Here is a 27,865-nt window from a genome sequence, read left to right as displayed (position 1 = left end):
CTGAATTCCAAGAATGCTGCATGTATCTGTTTAGTGTAATAATGGTTTTAATGAACAGGCTACATGGTTGTTTTGTTTCAGGTCGCCAGGTTGGTTCAGACAGTACATGCAGAGAAAAGCTGGAAAAGACCATCATATTATACACTAAAGTTGTGAGTTGACTCATATATTAATTCGTTAATAAATACCTGTACTTGTTAACCCTTTATAGGGCACTCATTAGAATACTTTGAAATTCAAAATTTCAACCTTGGAGTGTTATTGGGGGACATAACAAGACTGTAAGACTGTTCTCCCTCTGGGCCTGGACAATTGCAACTTCTTGTTCAGTGTTTGAATTTTTCCCTGTTTTGTACCTGTCTTTCTGTTTGTGTGTCTCCCTTTCTGTCCTGTAGTTGTTAGATTTTCTGGAATACCATCCATGTGCGTTTATACCGCTAATCCAGCGTTCCCTGGAGTTTGCTGTTACTTACGTGTTCACACCTGCAGGAGAGGGAGTGACCTTTGAGCGTTTTATTGTTCAGTGCATGAACCTCATCAAGATGATTGTTAAGAATGATGCCTACAAACCTGCCAAGAACATTGATGGTAAGTTACGAGAATCTGAGGAGCCTAAAGAGTTGGAGAATAAATGATAAATTATGTAACAACAGAAGAACTTAAAATGTAGCTGGGTAATAAACATTTCAGACATGAATGAGGAGAAGTACGATTGAAATGAAAGGTAGACAGTCAAATCCAAATTTTAGGTGTGTGATTTAGATGTCAATAGAAATACAACAAGCTCTTCGATGTTCATCGCTTACAGTGATTTTGAAAAGCACAGTGCAATAATGCCATCAGTGTTGCTGTACTTTTTTTTGGGGTGGGGGTGGGGGTGTGGAGAAGTATAGCAACACTGATGGCATTATAGGTTAATGGACCAGAATTTATTTTTTCCATCATAAGGATTATTAAACTGTATGATTTTTGAAGATAAGCACACAGTAGAAAATTAATCTCACTTTTGCTGTGTCGTTAAGACATTTGGCCCTGCATTTAGCATGCTTTTGTATTTGGAAATCCTGCATGCTAAATGTATGCAGTGCCAGTACTGACAGAATTTAATGTGTGGATTGTGTTAAGTAACGATATGTTGTATAAAAGCGTGTTTGAAACATGACTTATTAAATGTTCTTTTTTTCCTTTATTTATTATTGTATATCTCTGTCCTTCAGACAGTAAACCAGAGAGCCTGGAAGCTCACAAAATCAAGACAGCGTTTTTCACACACCCCACACTGACAGAGATTGGCCGTCGACTTGTCTCTCACTACTTTCTCCTCACAGAGGAAGAACTGGCAATGTGGGAAGAGGATCCTGAGAGCTTTGGTAAAATCACATCCTCAAACGCACAGGCAGAATTCTGTAATATTTTGTTGAATTTTGATTTACTAGGCAAATAAATAATTGTTACTTATTACACCAGCATACATTAATGCCCTTAATCCTTATGTAAATTGGGCATTTGGGCATTTCATAATGCATATTAAAAGTACACTTTGTAATCAAAAACCTGATTCATCCAAAGTAATACTTTGGGATTTATAGTGCTTACTTTGATTGCCCTTAAAACTGTGAATTGACACAAATTACAGGGTAAAACTCTTGATGTGTGTTTGTAGCTAAAGCAGCATGTAGGTAACAGATTATATTTTTCCCAGCTTTACAGTGTCCTCACAGGCTTTATGTAATGACACTGACCACTCAGACATAACACTTCATAAAGCTAAAACCACAAGGGCCCAGTGTGGGAGTTCAGCCTGTTGACATTTGAATCCAATTTTATAGTCAGCCAGAGCCACATATTAGAGTGTTTGAAAACATTTGCAACTGCAGTGCTTCATCGTGATATACATGCTATTTCTGCTGTGCACCCTCAGCCATAACCTCCTGATGAGCATTTTCCAATAGGTAGATAATAGATCATGTCTTGTAACTTTTCCAGCTGTGGAAGAGACAGGTGGCGACTCTTGGAAATACAGTCTCCGGGTAAGTAAGTGCCACACATACTTATATATGCTGGGAAATGGTAAATTAATGGGGAAACTGTGGCTCAGGAGGTCTACTGGGCCATCTGCTAATCAGAAGGTCAGTGGTTCAAGCCCCTCTCTCAGCGCTGTTATGAGTGTGTATGGATAAGTGAATGTTTTGCTTTGCTTTGAGTCCTCAGTTAGGAAAGTGCAATATAAGTACCAGCACACTGAACTGTTACATATATAGCACTGTGAGCTGGTATGGAAGAACTGTCTGTTCAGTATTGTAACAGCACCACAGACAGGAAATTAAATAATCCCCTCATCGTATTTAAAAAAAAAAAAAAAAAAAAAAAAAAAAATACAGTGGAAATAAGCAGACCAAAATAAATCAGTCCCCAGTGTTTTTGGGTGAAACTGAATGTCAAGAACAGACAGAACTCAATTCAAATGTCAGTCTTTAAAACCATAAAAATGTAGATTAAAATGAGCATAACAGCCAGTTTCATTTCATTTAATTGCAGTGGTATTGTCACAGAGGTTTTTAGTGTGTACTGTGTTTTCTCAAACGCAGTGCAGTTTTATGGTGGCAGACCGTATACATCTCAGCATCATAAAACATTTAGTGGTGCCTGGAGTTTTAAAGCTTGTCTTGAGCCTAGTTAGTTTTAGAGACTTATCTTCAGCTGTTGCTGATGCATGACATAATCTTTTATCCTTGGTCCTATTTCTCTTCTATCCCCCTTCTGTGTTGTACCCTATTCCACTTACTTTCATCACTTCAGATGACAAACTTCTGCCCTGCTGTTTCTTTGAAGTACAGTAACACATTCTTTCAGTGAACTCCAAGCCTTGTACAAGTTTTTATTCATTTAAGACGTGCAGCAACAGAAGAAAAATGGGATTACGGTCTGAGAGCTTATTAAACACTTATTACTTCATAGTTTTGAATTCTAAGTAGAAAACAGCTATTTCATGATTTTTCTTGCTTTTTAATACCACAGTGATAGGTTTTTGATATGTTAGCCTAAAGGTGTTTTGCTTAAAATAAAGACTGCGTTTTAAACACCAGCTGCCCAATTAAAAAATGTTATAAATTTTAAGAGTGTTGTGAGTTTAAATCTGAATCTGGTCCATTGTAATTTTCATCTCAGTTTTATTAAATTCCTCATTTTAACAGACTTTTTTATAAAGAAATGACTGGATGTTCTATAGCCACAGTAAATTTCAGTCTCTACAGATTTATATAACAGTATATGCTTTGGAATATGAGTTTGCTTTATATATTTTGGACTGCAGTAACTTTAGAATTTACACTCTCTGGCATGTGAATACCTTTAGATTCAGGATAATGCTCATGGTCTTAGGATCCATGAATGTATGCTGGGACAGCTGGGCTTATGATTCATAAGTAATTTTAAAGGAAATTTGTTATAAATCAGTGGAACTTTTTTTTTTTTTTAATGGACAGAACGAGCTTGTTAACTCTCGATTTAGATTTACCAACCATACAGTATGCGCTGCTCAGTAAACTCTAAATGTATATATGGCTAAAGGCTAGGCTTGGTGGCAGACTTGTTCTTTTGCCAGGAAAAGCAACCAGGAATCACCACTCCTGTCTGGTTATGAGCTCGGTATTTGAGGTAGATAACAGATGTTATGTGTTTGCTAGTTTAAGGTGAGTTCAGTGTAAACAATTTGAGTTCACTTGTGTTATGTGTTTCACACCTTTTTGTAAGATTTTTGATATGTGCTTATCAAATATTAATGTAATAGCTGCGCTCCCCACCTCATCCCACCTCTCAATGCTCAGCAGAACCCAAGGTGTTGTTAAGAATGTGAAGAGTTGTGATGCTATAAAACTGTAATGGCTTCTGCTTATAATGATCCCATGTGTGTAAATATTGTTGTCAAATAGCTGCCTTTAACTTTTTGTTCTTCTATTTCTGCTTCTAGCCTTGTACAGAGGTATTATTCCTGGATATCTTCCACAACTACAGCCAGACCCTGACACCAGTTCTGCTGGATATGGTTCAGAATCTCCAGGGTCAGTTAAATGCCAGTTCAAGCTTTATACCTCCAAAGCACAAGCTTATTCATGCAGCTGGAAGTAGTGAAATTAAACCTCATTTGCTAATATATGCATAGAATTTTGTTTTAAATTGTGCACAGAAAACTGTACAAACAAATTCAAATTCATGAAACATTTTCACTCTGGAAATTTTTTTTTTTTAAATTTAACCTTTATTTATTTATACAGAAAGTCTCTTCGAGACTCAGTGTCTCATTTGCAAGAGAGACCTGTTTCCAAAACATAATAAAACCACAGTCACAACCTGCGATCTGCATACTCCAACACCCCCAGTTCTCTAAATGAAGAGACACTAACTTTGAGATGTTTCATGCAGGAGAATTTCTGACAAAAATAGATAAAAAAAAAAATAGTATCAGAGAAGGTTCAACTTTCCAAGATATTTCCTCTGAAATGACAATTGGGGGGGCAAGGCTCAGGCTTCGGTAATGGAGGAGGTGAGTTCTGTATCCCCTGAGACATGCTCTGTGGCTTACATTGAAGGGGAAAAAAAAGGTCCGACATCAAAGTTTCCACAAAAAAAAAAAAAAAAAAAAGAATACCAGACAGACAAGAAGAATATGAAAGAAGCAGGTGAAGCATAAGGACAAGCTCATCTATCAACCCAAGACAAGAAACTCACTGCCGTTATTGGAAAAAAATATCCAGAAATTTGTGTGATAAGCGATGACATGCAGCAAGAATAAAGTATATTTTAGTGAATGTGTGTTTTTAACACAGCCTAATAAAGTAATAAAATTATTTTTATTATTATTAGCAGCGCATACACATGATCTGAGGCAGATTGCAGAGTACACAGAAATTCGGTTAATATATTGCTGAATCACAGGTTAAATTAAAGGTTAAATGCTGTTAATGTGCAATATATATAAGCCTGACAGTCAAAGTCAAGTTTGCTATTGACTATCATTACAGCAACCGTTTTAAACTCCAGTCACTCGATCACGTACACACGCAAATGTGGCACACTGCTCCTTGTCTCACGGGGGCATTGGTGTGTAGCTCTTGTTCTGTTGCTGAATTGGTCGTGCTATAGCTCGCTTGGGTGGATTACAAGGTCCGCTTCTGCCCTGTCTCTCGAGCTACTTTCCCTTTTAAGTGTCAGAGTGGAAATTGGTTTTGCTGGAGCAAGGAAAACGCCAGTTTGGGTAATTCTATGGTTGAAAGAAGACAACTATTGATTTTGTAACCTGAGTATACAACTAGAGAGGGAGAGAACAGACCATCAAAATGACTAAGGCAAGACCGATCTATTAGGGCCCAGGCCTGTTTAAGTTCCTGCTGTGCATTAAATTGTACATTACCTTCTGCTGTAACTGAACAATACTTGAACAGTGGGTATATTGCTATAATGCTTATCTTACTTATCCTGTCTTGTCAGTGATATTAAATCCAGTGTGTGTTTGTGTTTTTGCAGGCCCAACCAGTGTGGAAGACTCTGTTCAGTTGCTAATGAAGGATGCAGGTCAGTCAGAGGCTCACAAACTTTTTTTTTTTTTTTTAACTTTGTAATTATTGGTCTGCCATTCTCCTACCATAATCCCTTAACAATGTAAACAGTGTGAGAGGAAGGGCAAATGGATAAATTAAAGCATATGTACACCGACACTGTTATTTGAAATGTCTGTCATTTGACAGACATTTGAAAGAAGAGCTACAGAATGCATAATGGTCATTGAAGGCTAAGTTGCACATTGTTAGCCTCATAGCATAATCGCCATAAACTCAATTTTTAGGCAATAATATGCAGTAATGTAGGGCGAATCTACAGTGTTAGCAAAGTAGAGTGAGGTTGCATTTTTATACTCTGATTCATTCTTGCTATGTTGGTCTTGCATTCATGTATCTTTCACGTTCATATCTTTTTCTTCTTTCTTTCAAAATTTTATTTACGTTCTTTTTGTCCTCTGTCTACCAGCCCTTAAGTATTTATAAATCTTTGGCAGGACATGGATGCTACCTTGGAGAGGGTTTTATGGGATACACAACTAAATCATTGCCTGATAAGAGTGTCTCTGTTAAAGCTTGATACTTACAGAGATCTCAGCAATCTGTTGACAGTGTTGAAGCAGCATGTGGATTTTGATGCTGTGCTGTGGTCAGAGCAGCAGTTGCAGACAAGTGTGGCTGTGAGAGCCATTGAGGCGCTTGATTAAAAACAGGTGTGTTTTCAAAGAAATAAACAACAAAATAATTTTAATGGTGCTACTACAATTAAAAAATTAAGCCTTTAATAATCTACTGTGCTCCCAGCGTGATATACCTGAGCTTGAGTCAGTGAAATGATTGGTCCTCTACAGGGTGAGTGAGATTTTCTGTGGTGGGGGGAGATCCTCCTTGACCTAAATGGACTTGTGATTTTTTTGGCCTTTTATGCCTTTGTTAGATAGTGTATAGTGAACAGAGACAGGAAAGTGCAGGGGGGTGGGGGGTGGGCATCCCAGCTGTCATAAGGCGAAAGGCAGGGTACACCCTGTACAGGTCGCCACCATGTCGCAGGGCTAACGCAGAGAGACAGACAACCATTCACACTCATATTCACACCTATGGGCAATTTAGAGTGACCAATTAACCTAACCCCAGTAACTGCGTGTCTTTGCACTGTGGGAGGAAACCGGAGTACCCGAAGAAAACCGACGCAATTATGGGGAGAACATGCAAACAGAATTTTAATGACTTGTTAACATGACCACACTCTACACCCCTACAAAGTTTTAGCAGAATTCATTCAAAAGTTGTACTTGTTTAGTTGAAGTTCATAATTGTTCTTATAAATGTTAGAGCAGTAGTAAATATGTGAACAAGCTTCAGATTATGTAGACCCTCTCTGTTTCCTGAACTGTTCACAAATTACAACCCGGTCCAACGACAGTCCCACGTTTGTCCTTTTAATCCTGCATGGCCAGCAGCGTATTATTTTTCTGAACGATGCAGGCTAGACATAAGCAAATATAAATTTACTATTCATCTGAACGGCCTGTTTTGAAATACTCAAAATTCAATAAAATTCAAAAATTGTTTTTAGGAGGAGAATGTAGCACTTATGTATACCAGGATATGAAAATGCTCAGCTGTGGTGAAGAATACACAAGAACTCTTAGCTGCCTTTCGAGACTTCCGTCCCTCATCAGTTTTATATGTCTATAAAGTGGTAACTCGCCGGATGTTTTTGTGGCAAAGACCTCTGCTTTTGCACCATTTACCTATCTGTCTTTTCTGTACATTGTCTCATCAGTCCATCTTTTCTTCGAGACACCTACATCATTTTTACATCTCTTCCTTGTTTTGTCTTCTTTGGGGTTTCACTCTTTCTTTCACAGACTTAAATTCTAATACACTCTTGCCCACATTCAGCCTTACATAATACAAGGGAATTAAAATAATGGAAAAAGTTTGTTTCATTCTCATTAAATCGACTCTTTTTTTTCATCTCAGTCTTATTCTCTGCGTTTTGCCATTTCAAAATTGATTACTTCTGAAGATAAATTATAAATAGTAACAAGCAGCGTCTCGTATTGCATGTTCTTTTATCCCTTTTTATATTATATTGTTCTCATTCTGTCACTTTCTTTCTAATCTCATCTTTTTATTTATTTATTTTATTCTTTCAGCACACTCTTCTTCATTTTGGTAACCGTTACACCCACTTCTGCCTGAAATATAACCTATAGAATTGTTGCTATAATGTGTATGTTTCAACTATAGCTGCTGATAATACATGTTTGGTATGTTATGATCTGTCTGCATATTTAAAGACAGAATTGTGACCAAATTAAACAGGCCTCTTCATTGGCCACGTTTAAGTCTGCTCTTAAGACCCACTTATTTCGTTTGGCCTTTGATTAATAGGAGCGGCTGTCTATTGAAATTTCTAATTTATTTAATTCTAGGATAAATTATGCTTTTTATTATTTGTTTTATTTGTGTGTGTTATGTTATTGATTTATTGTTAGGATAAATTATGCATTTTATAGTTGTTTATTTGTGTGTAAATTTTTAAATCTTTTATCTTTGTGAATTTTAATTTTCTCTTGTCCAAATGTGTTTTATTTACAGCACTTTGGTCAGTGGTTGCTGTTTTTAAAGTGCTTTATAAATAAACTTGGCTTGGCAAATTCAGCCACTGTAAGCAGAACAAAAGCTTCACAACAAGTGTTAATTTGTTGGAAACCAAAGCTAAACTCCAGCCTACCCTAAATGTGTCTAAGTCTGGTGGCGGGGAAGCTAGTCGACTAGCTGGTAGTTGTCAGGTTACAGGTTAACCACTAAAGGAGCAGAGATTTTAACCAGAGATGCACTGATTGCAATTTTCTCTGCTAAGTCCATTTTTTTTTTTTTTTTGTCTAAGTGTGACCTGCCGATACTTAGGCTGACCGGCGACCAGTCAGCAGTCTGAGCTGATAGCACTGGACATTGGTCAGTTCTGGTCCCTGGTCTGTTATTCTCTGCATCTCTGGTTTTAACCCTAAATTCATTTTAGAAGCAGAGAAGATATAACACTGTCAGACTAACTTATACTGTAACTAATGTAACTTCGGTTGTTTTCTCTGCAGTATACAATGCAGTGGGATTAGCAGCCTATGAACTGTTTGACAATGTGGACTTTGACCAGTGGTTCAAGAATCAGCTACTTGGAGAGCTACAAGTCAGCCATCACAGGTATCCCTTTTATTGTTTTCTCTACATCTTCTGTTTTTTTTTTTTGGTTCATTTTTTTAAACATTGAAGCATGCACTCATAGAAAAAAATAAATAAATACCAGCTCTAACTAAATTAGAATAGGTTGAGCACTTGACCATGAAATGAGTTTTTGGAATTTCATTCTAATTATTATTATTGGATACATAACATTACACAATAAAACACATTTTTGGCCCAAATCACCAGTGGCTTCACAGAGAGACGACACCATTTGTAAGTTATTGAACAGCCTTCTATAAGGATTTTTTATATGGCAAAGTTACTAAATTATCAAATTGAACCGTATCAGTTTTATTCAGTTATTTTACAATGGCTGTTTTACTGTATGCAAGCTCAATTTCCGTGTCTGTTCTTTTACATAGTTAACACTCTTTCCAGTGTACTTAAGTTAATTGACAATTAACCTCTCTCCAGCTATTTCACACAGCCTGTAGCACAGTGAATGCGAACACAAAGCTCAAACGTAACTAATACTTGGGATGGTTTTTATTCTGTCATGGTCACATTAACAACTGCTGCTTGTGTTCACATCACTTTACAAGCAGCAGACAAATGTGGACAACATCAGCACTCAACAAAAAAAAACAGTTTTTACAAAACTGGGAAAGAATTCGATAATGGCTCTACAGACAGTCAGCTAAAGTTACGAGTTGCTAGATGGATGGATTTAAAAGGTGTTAGAAAAAGGGGACACTGGCCAGAAGTGAGATGGTGTGAGTGAAACAAAGAACAAAGAAGTGCCCTACACTCACAGACCCCAAGACAATCAAAGCAAAAAGCCTGGAGCACTCAGAAGGTCGGTCACACAGGGTTGGTGCTGACGTCAGAGTGCAGGGTATCTGATGTCATGGTGGTTTTGCTCCCACACTTAGCAGGTGCAAAAAATACCCCTCTGCTTTTACTGTTTTTTTTTTTTTTTTTTTATCTCTTTAAAACTTAATCCAGTCTTTGACTGTTCAAAGCTTTACTTAATTTTTAACCTTTGACCAACATGAAGAAATGATGCAGAATGCAATAACACTCTGAGAGGATTTTAAATTTGGAGAATCATGAGAAACAAATGAAGATGTGTAAAAACCGTCGAATGCCAGATCTGATTATTTCTCAATTTCTTGTGCACTCACACACTAATAGAGACACACATTTTATTCACTTTGCTCCTTCAGTTTTGTATGGAATGGAAAATTCCCGCTTTGGATTTGAATGACTGCACCAACCAGAAGACATTCAAGTTGCAGTTTACCAAAAATCAGCATTACAAATGCATCATCTGAAGAAATGTGAAAAAATGGTCAAAATCCTCTCTCCTGTTTCTGAATTATGATATTTATTAATGGCCAGAAAACAGTTATGCACAAGATTACACAATGTGACACAATATCCTTAATATCTGTGTTCAAAGTTCATTATATCTTGGTGGAAGTGCTCCCCTTGTTCCTCTGAATCAAAAGTGTATTTTTCTTTTTTTAGTTAGTTTACATGTAAAGAACTAGAAAAACATAGTTTAAACCCAAAGACAAGGCAAAAGTGGAAGTTTGTTACCGAGTGTTATGCCAAAGAATAGTAGACCTTCAACTTTCTGGATGTATATAAGGTCATTATATATTTTTTCTATTAGAGTTTGTGTAAAATTTTGTCATAATTGGCATATGAATTCTTGAGTTGTGGCCCAAAACATTTTTTGCAAGGTCACAGTGGCCACTATCACCAAAATCTAGAAGATTCATCCTTTAGTCCACTTAAATGTTTCTTCCAAATTTGAAGAAAATTGTTCAAGGCATTCCCAAAGACAGCACATTAATAGTAGAGAGAGAGGGGACGTGGAGAGGCACAACTTGAATCAGAGAAAACAGTGCCTCTATCTATGGCTGTTACTGGTGTGGGGGCATTAAAATTGATGTGAATGCCAAATTGAAATTAAAACCGCAAAGTAGAACAGTAATTAGAAGCCAGTAAGAAAACCCCTTTTGGCTAAGGCTCAGGAAACATATCATATGTGGTGCTCTTCAGTTGCTGGGAGGTGGTGGAGGAAGAAGTCTCGTAGTTCTTCTTGCACTCCTGAGTGAATGAGCTATCAAAGCAGTAGACACTGGCATGCCTACCCAAAGCAGCTTGACACTTAAAAATTTGTCATAAATTTTACAAAATGTTTTTGTGGACTTGTTTTTAAAAGTCTTTTCATGTTTTATGATGATAGTAAAAGAATGATACACAATGGAACAGCCTGATGATTGTTTGCAATATAAATGATTAATTATTGGCTTCAATCTCAATGAGAATGTGATCATGAAATTATAGCACTGACCTTATCTGTCAGTCAGTCAGTCAATCAATATTCCAGACTCATGGTCTCTAGAGACAAAGCATATCATATCAAACACATCTTTTGGCTGTCAAATGTCTTTTTTTTTATGGTAGAGATGCCCTCAGATTCAGTAAAGCCAAGGTTAGTTACATCGAGGGCACTAGATAAACTTTTCAACTCTAATCGAGTCCTCTGTTGTGTGAAAATTAATCTGTTTCTGTCACGTTTCCCATAGTACTTTGAAGGGGCTTCTGTATTGGGAATGTACATTTACCATGGATAGTTTAAACAAGGGCATCAGCCAGTGGAACACAGCCTGCTACTCTTTCTACCTATTTGATCCAAAACCATTTAGTAAAGCTGCATCATTTGCAGCATACTAAGAACACTTTATTATGACTGCAATACAAACACTTTAAACTTCTAAATCTGTGTGATCTGCAGGGTGTTTGATATACAGCGAACTGAATTAGTCATTTTATATAGTAGACCTCTATGATATACACTCTGTGTCCATAAAGTTAAAGATCCATGTTCCATACAGTGGAGGCCTGCGTTTGGAAAAAGTTGTCACCCTTGTGGCACTTACTGAACCACAGAGCTGTCGTGCTCTTGGTATCAAAGCTAACCAAGCAGACATTAGTGCTTTGCACAGCTCCCCAAGGTCTGCAAGTGGATTTTTTTTTTTTTTTTTTTTTTTTTTTTTTTTTTTTTTTACTGATGCTGCTTTGAAGTTCACCCCAAAGGTGTGTAGGTGGATTTGATACTGCTGGATTGTGGGGCCAGATCATGAAGTGTTCTATTGCAGACTTGTAATTACTTGTTAGTGGCCTGTGCCACCTGACTTATCTCTGCTTTGTTCAACTTTCTCTGATTTGCTACATTTTGCAAAGTACCACATCTTTAAAATTTTCTAATATTCCTTTCTGTCACAGAACAGCAATGCTACTAATTTTTTGATACTTATAATTAATATTCACTATAATAATTAATTGAAGTCTATATTTGTGCTCATGCAAATCGTATTGAATGACCCACTTCTTTTGCAAAGCTAAGGTGCTTATTTTTCTAGTGACTGATTGTACAAACACAGGCAATTAAAAGCTAAGGTTTTGAGAGGATTTCAGTTAAGGGTTCCATGCATGGTCTACACTACTGTGTAGTGTATCATATTTCTTCCCTAGCTAGCCACACCTAGGCCACTTGAGCAGAGTTGTACTACCCCTATTGTATTCCTACTGCTTTTTCCTTGCCACCAAGAACCCCTTTTTCTTTTTTTTTAGTAGCTCTACACACTTGATTTGGTGTGAAGCATTTAGATAGAAGACAAGAAACAGGGGAGGGGGGACTCGTTAGGAAATATAGGGTTTGCTATAAAATGTTGTATCTGCTATAATTTTCTACAGCTATACCAGATAAAACACAGCATCAGCATAGCTGAAATAGTGCCCTAACTTGGCAATATCTCACAAGAAGCAGAGGGACAATAATGTTTGGCATTTGCAGACGTCATATTCAAAGCAGGTTTTCTGGCTGACACACTTGCTCGATGCACATTTGTCACTGTTACCAGAACATTCCCAGATGCTGCACTGTCTGCCTTCCTTGGTCCTCTGGGTGTTCATTGTTGCAGTGTTTAATATAGCATGCCTACTGTGATGGCCACAGTTTTACATATAATAGAATTTCAGAGTTTCTCAATAATATGCTGTTGCCGTGCAAATATCATTGCAATAGCTGAATCTGTGTTTTTGGCAATGTTTTCACTCACAGGATTCTTTGTTTCCTGCTTGGTTTCAGATTGTCTGTGCCAGTTACCGTATTGGGTTGTTTCTTTAGGTTTCAATATATTCTTCAAATAATATTGAGTCACATGCTGTATCACTCCTACTTTAGAATCAATTCATGGGCTACTCTTTGATTGCCAAGCTCAGCTGCAGAATAAGTATAACTATTTAGGGTTGAATGGTATGCAAAATTTGAGGTTCAGTGAGCCCTGGTTTTAGAGTCATAAATTGGTGCTTTAAAAAAAAAAAATGAAAAAGATTTAAAGGATTTTCAGTATAGCCAAACAAACAAGACGAAGACACTTAATTTGTTTTCTAAAAATGAAACAATTAATGTCAAAACATCTAAATGTTTTACACTTCGTATTGTCACTAAGAAAACATCTTTTAACTCTTTAGAGGCCCATTAAAAATAACCAGATACAGGTCAGAAACAGCATTCCAAGATTGAATATCGTTGGTGCTTGTGTGACAACCAACAAAAGTCAGTTTGTAGGATTTTTATTTATTTATTTATTATTAAGTTATATTAGATTAAATCAAGATACTTGTGCATGTCAAGGACACCTAAAGGGTTGCCTCTCATTCAGTAGGTTTATTGCATTTAGGTTTTGACAACTGAACAACTTAAATTTGAATTTGTGTCCAGATATTTTGTTGTGAATTGTAATGGCTCAAAGGTAGATCACCCTCCTTCAGAGCCTCTGTTTATGGATTTGTTTGTACATTTTGTAATTTTAGCACTTCTTTCAGGTTGCATGTTTCATGATAGGTTTAGACCCTGGATAAGTCTGCCTGTATCACTTGGTGTGAAGTAGCAGTAGTACAAGTATTCACACCGAATCTGTCAGCAAAGCTGCTGTGTGTGACTTGCACCTATAGCTAAGCCTCAGGCAGCCAGTGAGTTGTTTGTCACTATTTGGCATAATGACTATACAGATGCACATTGTGTACAGTCATACTTGAGCCCTCATGAGTAACAGTACTTTGATTTTTGACTTGCTATCACTATTTTCTGCCTCAGCCAAAACAGCTGTCTTACCTGTGATGAGTCATTATGCCTGACAGGAGCAAGCGAGGCATTTTGAAGCTCATACACATTCAGAACTGACACATGGCTTGTACTTGGACATAACCGAGAACTTTTCTTTTAGTGTTATTTACACGGAGATCTCAGTTTAGCCCAGTGCTTCTCAATTATTTTCTGTTACGCCCCCCCCCCTAGCAAGAAGAAAACTATTCGCGCCCCCCACTCCCCCCTGTGACTATCCATCTCTGCATAACATTTTATCCTTATTAACATTAAAGAAAAAAAGAAAGACATATGGTCAAACTTACAAAGAATAACTTTATTAAATCGTCTTTTAAGTCTGCAACAGAAAAGATTTTAAGTGCATCATTGCCTGAAATTAAAAATAAATAAATCCTTGTTTAAACTGTAAACATGTTTGACCAACTAGACACAGCAAACACACCGGTCTTTCCTCTTCTCCAACTGTATTGACAGTGAAGCCAAGCGCTAAATACGCTTCGTCGTATTTCCTCGTCTTAGCTTTCGGGTGACTTTCTTTTGTCTCATTATCTTTGTCTCTCTCCGCTTTTCTTTTCATCCCTGTTAAAAACTTTTTCATGTTGGGGGTTGTTATGTTGAATAACGGAGGCTATAGGCAGAACGCAGCCGGAGCTTTCTGTTGACTCAACACTGCTAACCAAGGCAAACCTGTTGTCTTGTAAGTCGTAAAATGTTGCACTGTCGCAAACGTGACAGAAGTAACAATGACAGCGCCACTGCCGCCTACTGTAGTGGATGCGCAATTACACTTTATACTAGTACGGCCCCCCAAAAAAAAGCCTGTTCCCCAGGGTCACACGCGCCCCCCCAGGTATCGCACCGCGCCCCCCAAAGGGGGCGCGCCCCACTATTTGAGAACCACTGGTTTAGCCTGAAGTTTCAAAAAAGAAAAATCCTAAAGTCTTGTGTAATACAATTAAGAATGTTGTCTCTCCTGATATTCCTCATGCACCAGTCTATAGTCTGAGTGCAATGAGTTTTTGAATTATTTGTAAATAAGGTCGCTGCCGTCAGGTCAAGTAGTTCTCCATTATGCTCTCAATATTATTCCTGCAGTTTGCTTACTTCTGACACCTGGTCCTCTTTTGCTTCTGTTACTTTACAGGACATCAGTGCTTTATTTGGTCGAATGAAACCGACTTCAAGCCCCCTTGATATCCTTCCTGCTTCATTGTTTATTAGTGTGTTTGACTCTATTGGCCCCTGCATAGTGGAGATGATAAATACTTCTCTTCAAACTGGCTCAGTTCCCAGCTTCTTAAAACAAGCTGTTGTTGAGCCAATTTTAAAGAGACCTCATTTGGACCCATCTCTTCCAAACAGTTAGAGGCCCAATATCCAAATGCCTTTTCTGTCAAAGATTTTGGAAAAAACAGTAGCAGAACAACTTAACCATTTTTTTTGGAAGAAAACAATGTTATTGACACTTTCCAGTCTGGTCTTCGCAAATTGCACTCCACTTAAACTACGTTACTTAAAAGTATTAGTGACATTTTAATGGCAGCAAGCTCTGGAGAGTTCACAGTTCTGATTTTATTAGATCTCACCTCTGCTTTTGATACTGTTGATCACAGTATCATGATAAACAGGCTTAGGGATCTGGCTGGGATTAATGGTGCTGTTTTAGAATGGTTCATGTCATATTTATCTGCGAGATCTTTTTACTGTTCATATGAATTCAAGTGATGTCTGAAACAACAGTTTTGTTGTGTGGGGTACCTCAGGGATCTGTTTTTGGGTCTAATTCTCCTTTTACTTTATATATTCTCTTTAGGCCAAATTATAAGATGTTACAATATTTCTTATCATCTCTATGCTGATGACATTCAGTTATAGTGTTCTTTCAGAGTCTCTGAGTTTTATAAATGTCCAGTTTAGGTAATTGCCTGACCAGAAATCAAGCAATGGTTAAACAACAATTTCCTGCAGTTAAAATACTGATAAAACTGAAACATTGACAGGTGTCATTTTTGACGGTTCAGTGTCCCTTGAGCATCACTCCAAACAGCTGGTTTGGAATTGTTTGTATCATTTAAGGAAATATTCCAAACTCAGATTACTGTGTCCAAAGGCTGAGCTTGAGATGATTATTCGTGCCTTTTTATATCTTCTCGTCTGGATTATTGTAATGGTCTTTTTACTTGTTTTAACAAATCAGCTTTGGATCGCCTTTCAAACTGTGCAGAATGCTGCAGCAAGACTTTTAACTGGCACCAATAGAAGATCTCACATCACTCCAGTTTGGCTTCTCTTCATTGTTTGTCAGTAAATTTTAGATTTCATTTTAAAATTTTAGTTTTAACTTTTAAGACGTTACATGACCAAGCTCCCGAGTATATCTCTGATTTGTTGAAACCATATTCTTCGTCCTGAGCTCTTAGATCATCAGGTCAAAGGTTACTGTTGGTCCCACGCACTCATTTCAAAACCCGTGGGAATCGGGCTTTTCGGGTTGTGGCACCAAGGTTATGGAATTCTCTTCCGCTGTCTTTTACACTGTACAGTACTGTACTGTACTGTACACTGTAAAAAGCAGCTGAAGGACATTTTTATACAGACAAGCTTTTAATTAACTTGTTATGCTGTATTCTATTGTTTTATATTTTCCTTTTTTTTGTCTTTTCTTGTGAAGCACTTTGTGATTTTTATCTGTGAAAAGTGCTATATAAATAATTTTTACTTACTTAAGTAACTTTTTCCTGTAAACCTAAACAGATAGATTTATGTGTTCTTTTATTTACTCTCAGACTTTGCCAGCATAGAAACAATTTGGCACTTTGGCACTATGGCTTGATATTTTTGTCTGGAGTTTGAAACACTCATGGCTAACCAGTTGTTTATCTTTTAAACACTTTTTTGTTTTCCCCTTATTTCTGGTATTGGACACTTTGGATTGATTTCTGTAAGTTTGTATCAAGAATAGGATCAAGTTTCAGAAAAAAATCCCACCAAATTGCCGCTTCTTGTTAGTTTTTAGCTTGGCTGTTTCTAAGAAAAAAAATTTTGACGTTGTCATTGTCTTTTGTATCTACTCCCATTGTGACTTACAAGCTCTCCCACCTGGTGCTGAGTATACTGACCTTTTGATTACAGTGCTGGTGGCTCAAATCTACACAGTAGTGCTGTAGAAATAGCATGAATACCTTAGACCCAGACTGAATCACTTTTTTGACCCGGCATAAAAGAGGGAATATTAAACAGACATTTTGTGTGCCACTGTGTAAGAGGTTCTTCATATGTCAGACTTAGAACTACTTACTATAAATTACCCCTTTCATGCTGTGGAAACTGGGTTTTCCATTTACACGGCATTAAGAACATCAAGTTTTACATAAACACAGCAGAGATAACACTAGATGCATTCATAAGCATAAAGTATAAAATAAACATGCTATATTCAAGCCATCTAGTTTACATTTATTTGGTCTCAAATGTGCAAAATGTCCACAGAAAAGAGGTTATTTTTTCTTGCAAAAAGAATGTAAAATTCCATTGGGCTCATTTTTGTCCATGGATTTCCTTCCCATGGGCTTGCCAGAATGATGAACAGGGTTCCTGACAGCTGTGTGAAGTTGTGTAGGAGGAAACGGCTTTAGCATGGATGAATCATGTCTGACCTTTGACAAATACCTCTGTCAACCTGCCTGTCCATCTGCTTCTCTAATCTTTTCTTCCACTTTGCTAGTGCACTAATAATGGAGTGTACCACCTGTAATCTCCCCAGCTGAAGCACATATTTAGTATTTTTTCCCCCCTCAGTCAGTTATGCACAGAAGCAACATAGCCCTGGAGATGTGTAATCTGTTACTCACTTAAGCCGTAGCTGTGAATGACTCATTAACATATTTATTGTAATGTCAGAAATAATGCTGACAATTGTAAGGACTTGTTTTTTGTATACTCAAGTATAAAGCTGTATATACACTCGGGAACACATTTTGCTACAATATAGAATAATATAGTGTGTGCAAAAAAATTACCATGTGTAGACTTGAGCAAGATTTTAAAAACTGTCCTTACAAGTCTTGATTTGTGTGGTCATGCTGCTGTTGTGGCAGTGGGTGATGGAGTCAAAGGAACATTTGTCTCAAAACTTTTCTGAAGTCTTGTGTTCTGAGCCTCATGCATCTCCTTCCACATGCCAACTTTTCTGGCTGGTTCCTTCTCCTGGATGCAGGCAGACTCTTGTTAATTAAAGCCCATGCCAGTGCCTGTTGATGCCTGGATGTGCCTGTTGATGCCCGATCATATGCGTGTTTATCCGTTAATTAAATGCTTGCCGTTAGACTTATTCCAGTATTGAAATTGATATGGAAATGTTACTAGGTCCAAAATACTAATGAACCGTTATTGAGACTGTTGTGGAAAATAAGTAGAGTTAAATATGAAGCTGCAAGCCTGCAATCTTGTTAGATTAATGAAAAGCAGTGCAAGTCTAACAGGGTAAAAATCACTGTACTCTCAGGACTTTAAGGATTAACGAATACATCAAACATTAGCAATAGCCAAAGATTTTAACTGGTGTGAGTGGTATGGTGTGATAACAGACAATCAACACATGCAGTGCCACACTTTTCTCTTTGTATCAGTGATGTTTGCATTTTGATTTATTGAAAGGTGCTTGAATGCTCACATTGCCTGTCGACTGCCACTGGCATGGCCATGTCTGCTCTCATAATGGAACCATCACATGTTATTGCATTTACAACATCTTGTAGAAATCTGATTGATCTGGCTACCTTTGTTTTACTTTAAAAGTCTCTAATGGCTAGTTTATTCTTCTTACATCCTTAGACTTGGTAGTTTCTAAGTGTCATGCTGTGCTTTTGAACACCATAAGCATTTAAATGCAGCAGGCATGATCAAATTTACATGGCTATACATTTTTTAGATCAAGCCCTTATACGTGTTTTTTTGCATGCACACTAGGGCTGGGAGATTTGCTTCATAGTCCAGTCATCCGGTTGCCCCCCCTGTGGCATCGGCAATGACTAATAATGTTGCTGTTGGGTGCTAAAGGAGCATGCCATCATGGTATCCCTCTGTATCCACTCAGTGTCTCTCTCTCCCTCTCACACTCTCAGACAAACACACACGAAGTAAATGCACGGGTAAAAGACAAACTAGTACACTACTTCCAGTATGAAGAATGTTTACCAACTATGCCCTCGTGTAAAATATGTCCTATCTCTCCTGAGCTCTTCATCATAGCCTCCCCACACATAGTCAAGAAGACAATAGTGTAAATTCAGTCTCTTTAAGGTCAGATTTTAAAATCAGTCCAATAACCAGAAAAATCTTCCTATTTGCTCTTATTTGATGGTGATTACGATGAATCACTGTCACATCCAATGGGGAAATAAAACAAAATTTATTGCCTTAATAGGTGAAGTTTAGCCATTAACCCTTGACCATCATCGATCCCTGACATCATCCTACATAACACAACACTAATGCACACATGCAGTGTTGTTTTCCATTTCTACATCTTGAGTCATACTGTTGTTTAGCATCTTCTGGCTGGTGGCCCAGGCTGTGATCTCTGCCTCCCTGTGGATATTTGACAGGAAGCCAACAATATTGTCACTCCCTATCCTCATCTCTGTCTTCCCTTGTCCTTCCATCCCCATCATTACTGTCAAGGTGGTCTGTAGACATAAAAAAATAAGCAGATACTGACACGGGCTTACTAAATATAATTGGTAAAAAAAAAATTACTTCCAAACATGCAGTGCCTTGCGATTTGAACGTGCAGCTTAGTTTTGTCACATAACCACTCACAACCCAGGTACTTTATTATTTTTTAAATATTCTGGTTTTCTAACTAGGCCAGTCAATTACTTGGTCATTAGTCACAAGTATTCAACTGTCCCCTGGGGCTTTCAGTCTCTTGCTCATATTAGTTCATCCAAACAAATGCACTACATAGACTCATTCAGGGCAAAAAAAAAAAAAAAAATTCTCCCCTAATTTCATTCATTGGATTTGCTTGTGCATATGTAAAAATTTATCTACAGAATTTAATTTCTTTATAATACAGTGATTCCTCACCTATCGCAGGGGTTACGTTCCAGAGACCCCACGAGGTGAAAATCCGTAATGAGTTATATTTATTTATATATATATATATATATATATATATATATATATAAAAGCTTATAAAACCTTAACCTTCCAGACTCATATAAACCTTTCCCACTCTCTTACCTACAACTTGAATGATGAAGCTCTTGAATTATGTAGCTGTGGCATACTGATGGTGGTGAGTGGTGCAGTATCTTCGCCGCCGTGCCGTAACTTCTATTTCCACTATTGGCGTAGGCGTAACTGATCTCTTCGTCCGAGTGATGAACATAGTTATGTGTTACAGAAATACCTATATACCGCAAAAGCGCGCAATATAGTGAAAACAGTGAAGCCGCAATAAGTGAACCGCGATAATGAGACTGTATTATTATATCTCTGCTTTTCACAATGCAAGTAGAGATGTTTATAACCAGACTATTGTCTACCTTGGACATAGCTGTAGGATGTAACAAAGGAACAATTATATTTACCTGAGAGCCACAAATTATACAATGGTCTCCAGAATATAGGAGGCAACCATAAAAAAAAAATCCAGAATAAGCTATAACCAATGATGGTGTAGATTTCATCATTTGAATAGGCCCAGTAGTTTTTAATGGATCCTTAATTACTACTGTGCATTCACATTATCATTATAAGATAGAGCACCAGCTGGTTAATTTCTCCATATTATATATAATTGAAGAGTCCCAGAATAGTCATCTGTTTAAGTTTTTCTCTTCAGTTTAGAAGTTACTCCTGTCCTTTTCTCTCTTTCAGGTACAAGTTGATTCGCAGACGAGTCATCTGGCTAATAGGACAGTGGATCTCTGTCAAGTTCAAATCTGACCTTCGACCTCTACTCTATGAGGTTATCTTAAGTCTCATGCAGGATCCTGACTTGGTGGTAAGGCAGTTACACATTAAACTGCTTATTATGATGAGAGTGCTGTGATAAAAAAAAAAAAAAGGAAAGAAACTTCCCATTCAGTTTCATAATGACCGAAATAGGCTGTTAGTGAAAGTGCACAGTCGGCTACACAAATAGTTTTCTGCTTAATAGTATGGAACCATAGCTAATGTGCTGCCATCTTTCTACATTAAAAAAAAGCCAAACGTAATCACAGTTTGTTCTTTTTCCATCTTTTTTTCTTACTACTTAGTTTTTTTTTTTTTGTTAGTTTTTTTTTTTTACATTTTATTTTTTTTAAAACCTTTTCTTACAAAGATAACTCATTGTTTGCATTGAAACATATTCAGTTACCCATTAATGCTTTTATTGCTTGGCCCTGACAAACCATGACCCAATTTTGGAATGAAGTTGTGTATGCCACTGTCATCTAGGTTGAAATTACATTTAGCATTTGTTAGGTTTCCTGCACTTGATTATTGTTGTCTTTAAAAGAATGTATTGCAGTAATGTGATATTGTAATTAAAGCTATGATTTAAATATTTAAACTGCAAGCAGCTAGGGATCGGCTTGCTCAGAGGTAGTAGTTAAATATCGCTTTTTGTGCCCATTAGCTAACATTCACTAATCATTCTGTCATGTTGTGTTATATAATGTGTAGAACACAATGGAAATTTCATGTATGTTGGGTAACGATCATTACACGGGACTGGTATCCTGTTTCCAGTAGGACTACTCACTGTTAACATGTAGATGTATTTGTGACTGGGTGTAGACTGGCAAAATATACTGTGCGTTTGAGTTTCAAGTATCCATCCATTCTCTTCTGCTTATCCTGTTCAGTGGGTGGGGGGGGGGGGGGGGGTAGGCTGGAGCCAGAGCCAGGACACTGGAATACCCAGAGGGAATCCATGCAGACACGGGGAGAACATGCAAACTCCACACCAAGGTGGAGTCGAACCCAGCCCTTCTAGCTGTTTTTCTAGCTGTGAGGCTTAGCACAGCTGCTACCCACCATGCCACCGTGCAGCCCTAAGTTTCAACTACTTTGTGTTAAAGTGAAACACTGCCACAGCATCAGTGTTCAGTGAAAACTCAAGCTCTTATCCAAATTTTAGGTGGTGATGAACCTTCTAGGAGTATCTTATGAAAGTACAGGAATCAGAATCAGAATCAGAATCAGAAGGTTTTATTGCCATATGGGTGAACAGGTTCACAGCATTAGGAAATTGCTGCGGTACTTCGTGCTTACAGAAAAAACAAATAAGTATAAAAACTATAAGACAATATACAAGTATACAAATTGCAAATATACAGAGATATTAGAGCTATAACTATAGCACAATATTACAAAATTACAAATATACAGTGCAGAGACTAATTAAAAGATAAAAGAATGTAGACTATATTCCACTAATATGTACATCAGTGCAATCAGACAGGTGCATAGACATAGGGTCATCAGCGTTTGTGGAGGGTGGTGGTAACAGTCTTAGGGTAATTGTTCATGAGTCCAACAGCAGAGGGGAAGAAACTGTTCTTATGGCGGAGGTTCTGGTCCGTATGGACCGTAGCCTCCTGCCTGAGGGGAGAGGGTCAAAAAGTCTGTGCCCAGGGTGAGAGTGGTCGGCTGTGATCCGACCTGCACGCCCCAGTGTCCTGGAGGTGTACAGGTCCTGGAGAGATGGGAGGTTACAGCCAATCACCTTCTCAGCAGAGTGCACAACGCGCTGTAGTCTCTGTTTGTCCCTAGTGGTGGCTCCAGCGTACCACACAGTGATGGAGGAGGTGAGGATGGACTCAATGATGGCAGTATAGAACTGCACCATGGTCTTTGCTGGCAAGTTGAATTTCTTCAACTGCCGCAGGAAGTACATCCTCTGCTGGGCCTTTTTGATGACAGAGGTGATGGTGGGCTCCCACTTGAGGTCCTGGGTGATGGTAGTTCCCAGGAAGCGAGAAGAGTCCACTGTGGTGATGGGGGTGTCAGTCAGGATGATGGAGGGTAGAGGGGCTGTGTGCTTCCTAAAGTCCACTATAATCTCCACTGTCTTCTGGGCGTTCAGTACCAGGTTATTGTGGCTGCACCAGGACGCCAGACGTTTGACCTCCATCCTGTAGGCCGACTCGTCCCCGTCTGAGATGAGTCCGATGAGAGTCATGTCGTCTGCAAACTTAATAAGCTTGACAGACTGGTGGTCAGAGGTGCAGCAGTTGGTATACAGGGAGAAGAGCAGAGGAGAGAGGACACAGCCCTGAGGAGTGCCAGTGCTGATGGTCCGGGAGTCCGAGACATTCTTCCCCAGCCTCACGTGCTGCTTCCTGTTCGCCAGGAAGTCAGTGATCCACCTGCAGATGGGATCAGGCACGTTCATCTGGGACAGCTTGTCTTGGAGGAGATCAGGGATGATGGTGTTGAAGGCAGAGCTGAAGTCCACAAACAGGATCCTGGCGTAGGTTCCCTGGGAGTCCAGATGCTGTAGGATGAAGTGCAGAGTCAGGTTGATGGCGTCGTCCACAGACCTGTTGGCTCTGTAGGCAAACTGCAGGGGGTCCAGAAGGGGGGCTGTGAGGGACTTGAGGTGGGACAGCACCAGACGCTCAAATGACTTCATGACCACAGAAGTCAGTGCCACAGGTCTGTAGTCATTTAGTCCAGTGATCCTTGGCTTCTTGGGGACAGGAACAATCGTAGCGGTTTTAAAGCAGACAGGCACGTGGCAAGCCTCCAGTGAGGAGTTGAAGATGTTCGTGAACAATGGGGCAAGCTCGTTAGCACAGCAATAGGTCCTAGGCATAAGCCCAGTACCTGAAACTTCATGTTGGTAGGATGTAATGCTGTGACTACTTTGTTCAGACCAGAACTCTACTCAATCCTGTTATTTTCCAAAACATCAGGCCACCACAAAACAATGGCCTTTCAAAGGCTTTTAGATTAGACTGACCAATTTGAAGTTGCTCTGCTTAATTCTCATAGAAGAGGTTATTAAAGTGTAATTCAAATAGGAAACACTGATCAAATCTGGAACAGGTGATTCAAAGGGGCTCACTTCTTGTGGAGCTGAGGGTGTGCTTCTGTTCGTTCAGTTAAAAGGAATACATCACAATCATGTACATTGCAACAGGTGCTAGCAGCCATTTTTGTAGGTCAGGATTTCACGTTGATTACACAAGTTGTTGCAAAAGCTCATACTTTGTAATTTGCTTTACGGGACAGAAAGAGGATCATATCAAATTCTGCAAGGTTTGTTTTTACATCAAAAGGCCAAACTCTCATTCAGAGATATTTACTGCTGGAGAAGAAGTTGGATCTTTAGTTACGACCCAGATACCAAACAACAGTCCTTGCAGTGGAAGAGCCTGCAGTGTTCTTGACTAATGAAGGCGCATCTGGTCAGGAGTGTGACCGGGAGCATGCTTGTGGTTTTCTTAGACATTCACAGTGCTATGCCAAGTGCTGAACTTTGCTGTAACGGCCTCAGATGTCTAGGGAGAACAAACCATCAAAAACAATTGCAGCTCCCCCCACCTCTCACACTCACCCAATTTGCTGCCTGCAAAAAAAAAAATACTAAATGTTGTTTATTACTGATTTCAGCTTGTAAGCAACTGCATTTATTAGTGCAAACAAAATGCAGATCATTTTCCATCCTTTTTTTCTGTCATTGATGACAGACTGCGTAATTCAAGCGGAAATCTGTTGTTCCAAGTCAAATTTAAGCACAAAAGTAGCCTAGGAAGTGCTTACCTTATAACACTATTACATAACCCCTAAACACTTTAGTTTAACAAAGTAACTTAACCTTGTATCTCTTTAGGAGCTTGCACCATATTGTGAATCCAATTGAAATACATTTTCTGCCTGAGATGTTGCATCTTGGGTTGAACTTTTTAATCAGTTGCTTAAAGCCCTCCATTACCACCATGTGACTACATCAGTGATTTCCATCGGCTGTTGGCACTTCCTGTCGTATGGAGTGAAACTAGCAAGATCATGATGTCATGATATGAAGCTTGATATCACATAAAAAAATTGTACCTTATTATTGTGAACGATATGACACGGCACAGCCCTAGTTGTAGGGTCAATATTTTGACCTAGTGAAGATCCTGCATGCCTTGGAGATGCTGCTTGATGCTTGGAGAGTGGGACTTCAGACTATTCAAAGCCACAAAATAAAGTGGATAAAGAGGATACGGTCATCATTCCATCCAGCTGTCAGGTTTTACCTTTCTGGTTTATAGACTCCAAAGTATGATTGGCTCAATCTACCTGACCATTATTGACTGAAATGGAGAAAGTGGGGATGTCATATATATATACCGTATTTTCCGGACTATAGAGCGCACCATAGCCGCACCTACAAATTTTTTGGAAAAAACTGGAAACGTACATATATAAGCCGCCACCGGGCTATAACCCGCTGGTATCTCCGCCGCTCTCGGTTTTCCACAATTACTCGGCACTCAGCAGAGGGGGACAGGACAACCCCAAATTTGAGTTATAACAAGTCAATTCACCATTGATTCGTTCACGCCGAGCTTACGTGCAGCGGCTCTATTTCCCTCCTGTAGTGCCAGGTCGATAGCCCTCAACTTAAAAGCGGCATCATAGGAAGTTCTTTTTGTGGTTTCCATGATGAGGGAGTTTGAAAAAAATCTCTTTTGTGCCTGCTGCTAGCACTTGTTGGCGCTTTCTTCTTTGATTTCCAACTTTGACGTCCCATGATTCATATCCTGCTAAAGAGCCCCCTGGTGGTTAAAGAAAAATCCACAGAAACGCCGCACCGGGCTATAAGCCGCATGGTTCAAACGTGGGAAAAAAGTAGCGGCTTATAGTCCGAAAATACGGGTATATATATATATATATATATTTATATATTTTACCCTTACTTACCCCCTTGTGGAGGTAAATGGACTTGTAAATTGCTCATGCCATAAAGTAGATTTTGCTATAAGTGTTATTACAATAATGATGGATTTTACAATTTCATTGGCTTTTCCTCACACAAACTTGCTCTTTCCTGATCTGTATCTGTCTGGGCCAATTAGAAAGTCTTGACCTGAATGAATGAATCATAAACTTCTAGACTTGTATCTAACAGTTTAATTTATTAATATCTATGTTGCTACTTTGTGGTCCTTTTTTAAGATGGAAAGTTATTCATTCGCTTAATTTTGAGATTCTGTGTTCTAAAATTAGACTGAAGTGCCTTGTCATAGTCACATTGTATTAGGAAAATAAATGTAGCAGCTAATCCTGAAGTGCTTTAAACCCTTCTTTGTTATGAAGGACGACACTCTTGGTCAAAAAAGAAGTCAGATTATGTAGCAGTCTATGGGAAAACATGATCTGTGAACACTTTTTCAATGAGTTTATGCCCTCAATCATTGTAATATAAACAATATAAAATTCATTTTGTAATTTATGATTTCATTTACTGTTAAAAAGGGTGATAAAGCATTGTACTCTTCATCTCTTAGTCAGATTCATTCTTCGCTTGTCACATTCTACAAGAATGCTCCTTTCAATATTTTCAAAAATCTAAACATTACAACTTAACTTTTTATGCTAAAATAAAGGGTAGCATAATTAAAGGAATTCTCATCCACAGGAAGTGGTCTGTCTTTAATTGGAGTCTAGCAAGGATTTGTTTGGGCTGTATGTGGTGAATTTCATGTACAATCCAAGAGTTGTTAAAAATTTATTTACAACTGTTTTAACATGGTTAGTTATTCAAGGTGCAACTATATCTGTGATTGCCTTTCCTCTGAGAAGTGTAAATTTTTACACTATATGCAGACTGCTGAGGTTGTGCTGCACACTCCAGGAGCTTTATGTGAGCCAGGCATCCATGCACATACTTTATTAGCGTCCATCAGTGGCATTCATGAGCTAAATCACAGATCACAGATTTGTGTTGCTTGAATTGTGACAGTGTTTTTTTTTTCTCTCCTCATTTCCTTCTAGTTCTAGTTTTTGCTCTCGCAGCTGCATTCTTTGTTTACTCACAGAATCTTAGTACATGTTGAACATAGTCTTGGTGGCAAGTTTAATATAATTTGTAATATTTTTCTAGAATTTGTTTTTAAGCCAGATTTGGTCTCAGATTGTCACAGTTTGGTCATCAATAATTGCAGTTGTCATTTGCAAAAATGAACTGTTAGCATGTTGTTTGAGTTTAAGCAAGTTTGTGATTTACCTGAAGTAATCCCTTGCCAACTTTGCAGATTACATTTAATTACTAAAAATCATATCAAAAACAACCATACCTTTTCTAAACTAACAAAGTCTGATCTAGAGGAATCATGTTGTCTTCTGCTTCTAAAATAAGTAACAGCCCCCAAATATGATGTCCTTACAGTTTCGAAACCTGTCAAGCTTTTGCTTAGCTGATGTGGAGTGGGAAAGTTTGGAAATTATATACATAGTTTGTTTATTTAAAATGCAATCAGTAGAGTTTATGTGAAAAGCAATTTTTGTGTCTAATTTAGATTGTCTAGGATATAAATTCATCTGAATACCCCTTTCACATTGTAATGAACTTGGCTCGAACACCTGTTACATGAGGTGTCCCCACACCAACATAAATATTTTGTCTTCAGTGGAACTCCTTAATTTGTTTAAAAATTATCTGTCTGAGACAGACAACGCAAAGACTAATTGTTAATTAGTTTTTTCTTGTTTCATATAATGCAACCTAACTCAGCTGTAGCTACAATTTGTGGAAATTGTTGTTGCTTATCTGCCAGGTCCATGTATATTAATTTGTTTTTTTTAGGTAACAGTTATCAGTGCTAGCTGAAATATTTTCCAGAAGAGGATATGCATTTGTGTTACTTAACATGCATTCAGTTTTCTTAGACTATGCTCATTATCAGTTTACTTTTACTTAAAATAACTGTTTGGGATTTGG

At 38.2% G+C, this 27,865-nt stretch overlaps 1 protein-coding gene across 1 annotated transcript in view; it reads left to right on the top strand.

Moving 5' to 3' along the window:
• The window catches only part of ipo11 (importin 11), a 116,860-nt gene that overhangs the window by 25,627 nt on the left and 63,368 nt on the right, over nucleotides 1–27,865 (top strand). The window contains exons 8-15 of the mRNA XM_030738305.1: nucleotides 82–152; nucleotides 396–588; nucleotides 1,218–1,370; nucleotides 1,987–2,030; nucleotides 3,971–4,061; nucleotides 5,524–5,571; nucleotides 8,660–8,765; nucleotides 20,818–20,944. Of these exons, the coding sequence (XP_030594165.1) occupies nucleotides 82–152; nucleotides 396–588; nucleotides 1,218–1,370; nucleotides 1,987–2,030; nucleotides 3,971–4,061; nucleotides 5,524–5,571; nucleotides 8,660–8,765; nucleotides 20,818–20,944 (833 nt within the window). The remainder of the gene's footprint in view (nucleotides 1–81; nucleotides 153–395; nucleotides 589–1,217; nucleotides 1,371–1,986; nucleotides 2,031–3,970; nucleotides 4,062–5,523; nucleotides 5,572–8,659; nucleotides 8,766–20,817; nucleotides 20,945–27,865) is intronic.

Source organism: Archocentrus centrarchus, chromosome 9, assembly GCF_007364275.1.
Source record: "Archocentrus centrarchus isolate MPI-CPG fArcCen1 chromosome 9, fArcCen1, whole genome shotgun sequence".
Lineage (NCBI taxonomy): Eukaryota > Metazoa > Chordata > Actinopteri > Cichliformes > Cichlidae > Archocentrus > Archocentrus centrarchus.
This window is presented reverse-complemented; position numbering and strand designations above follow the sequence as displayed.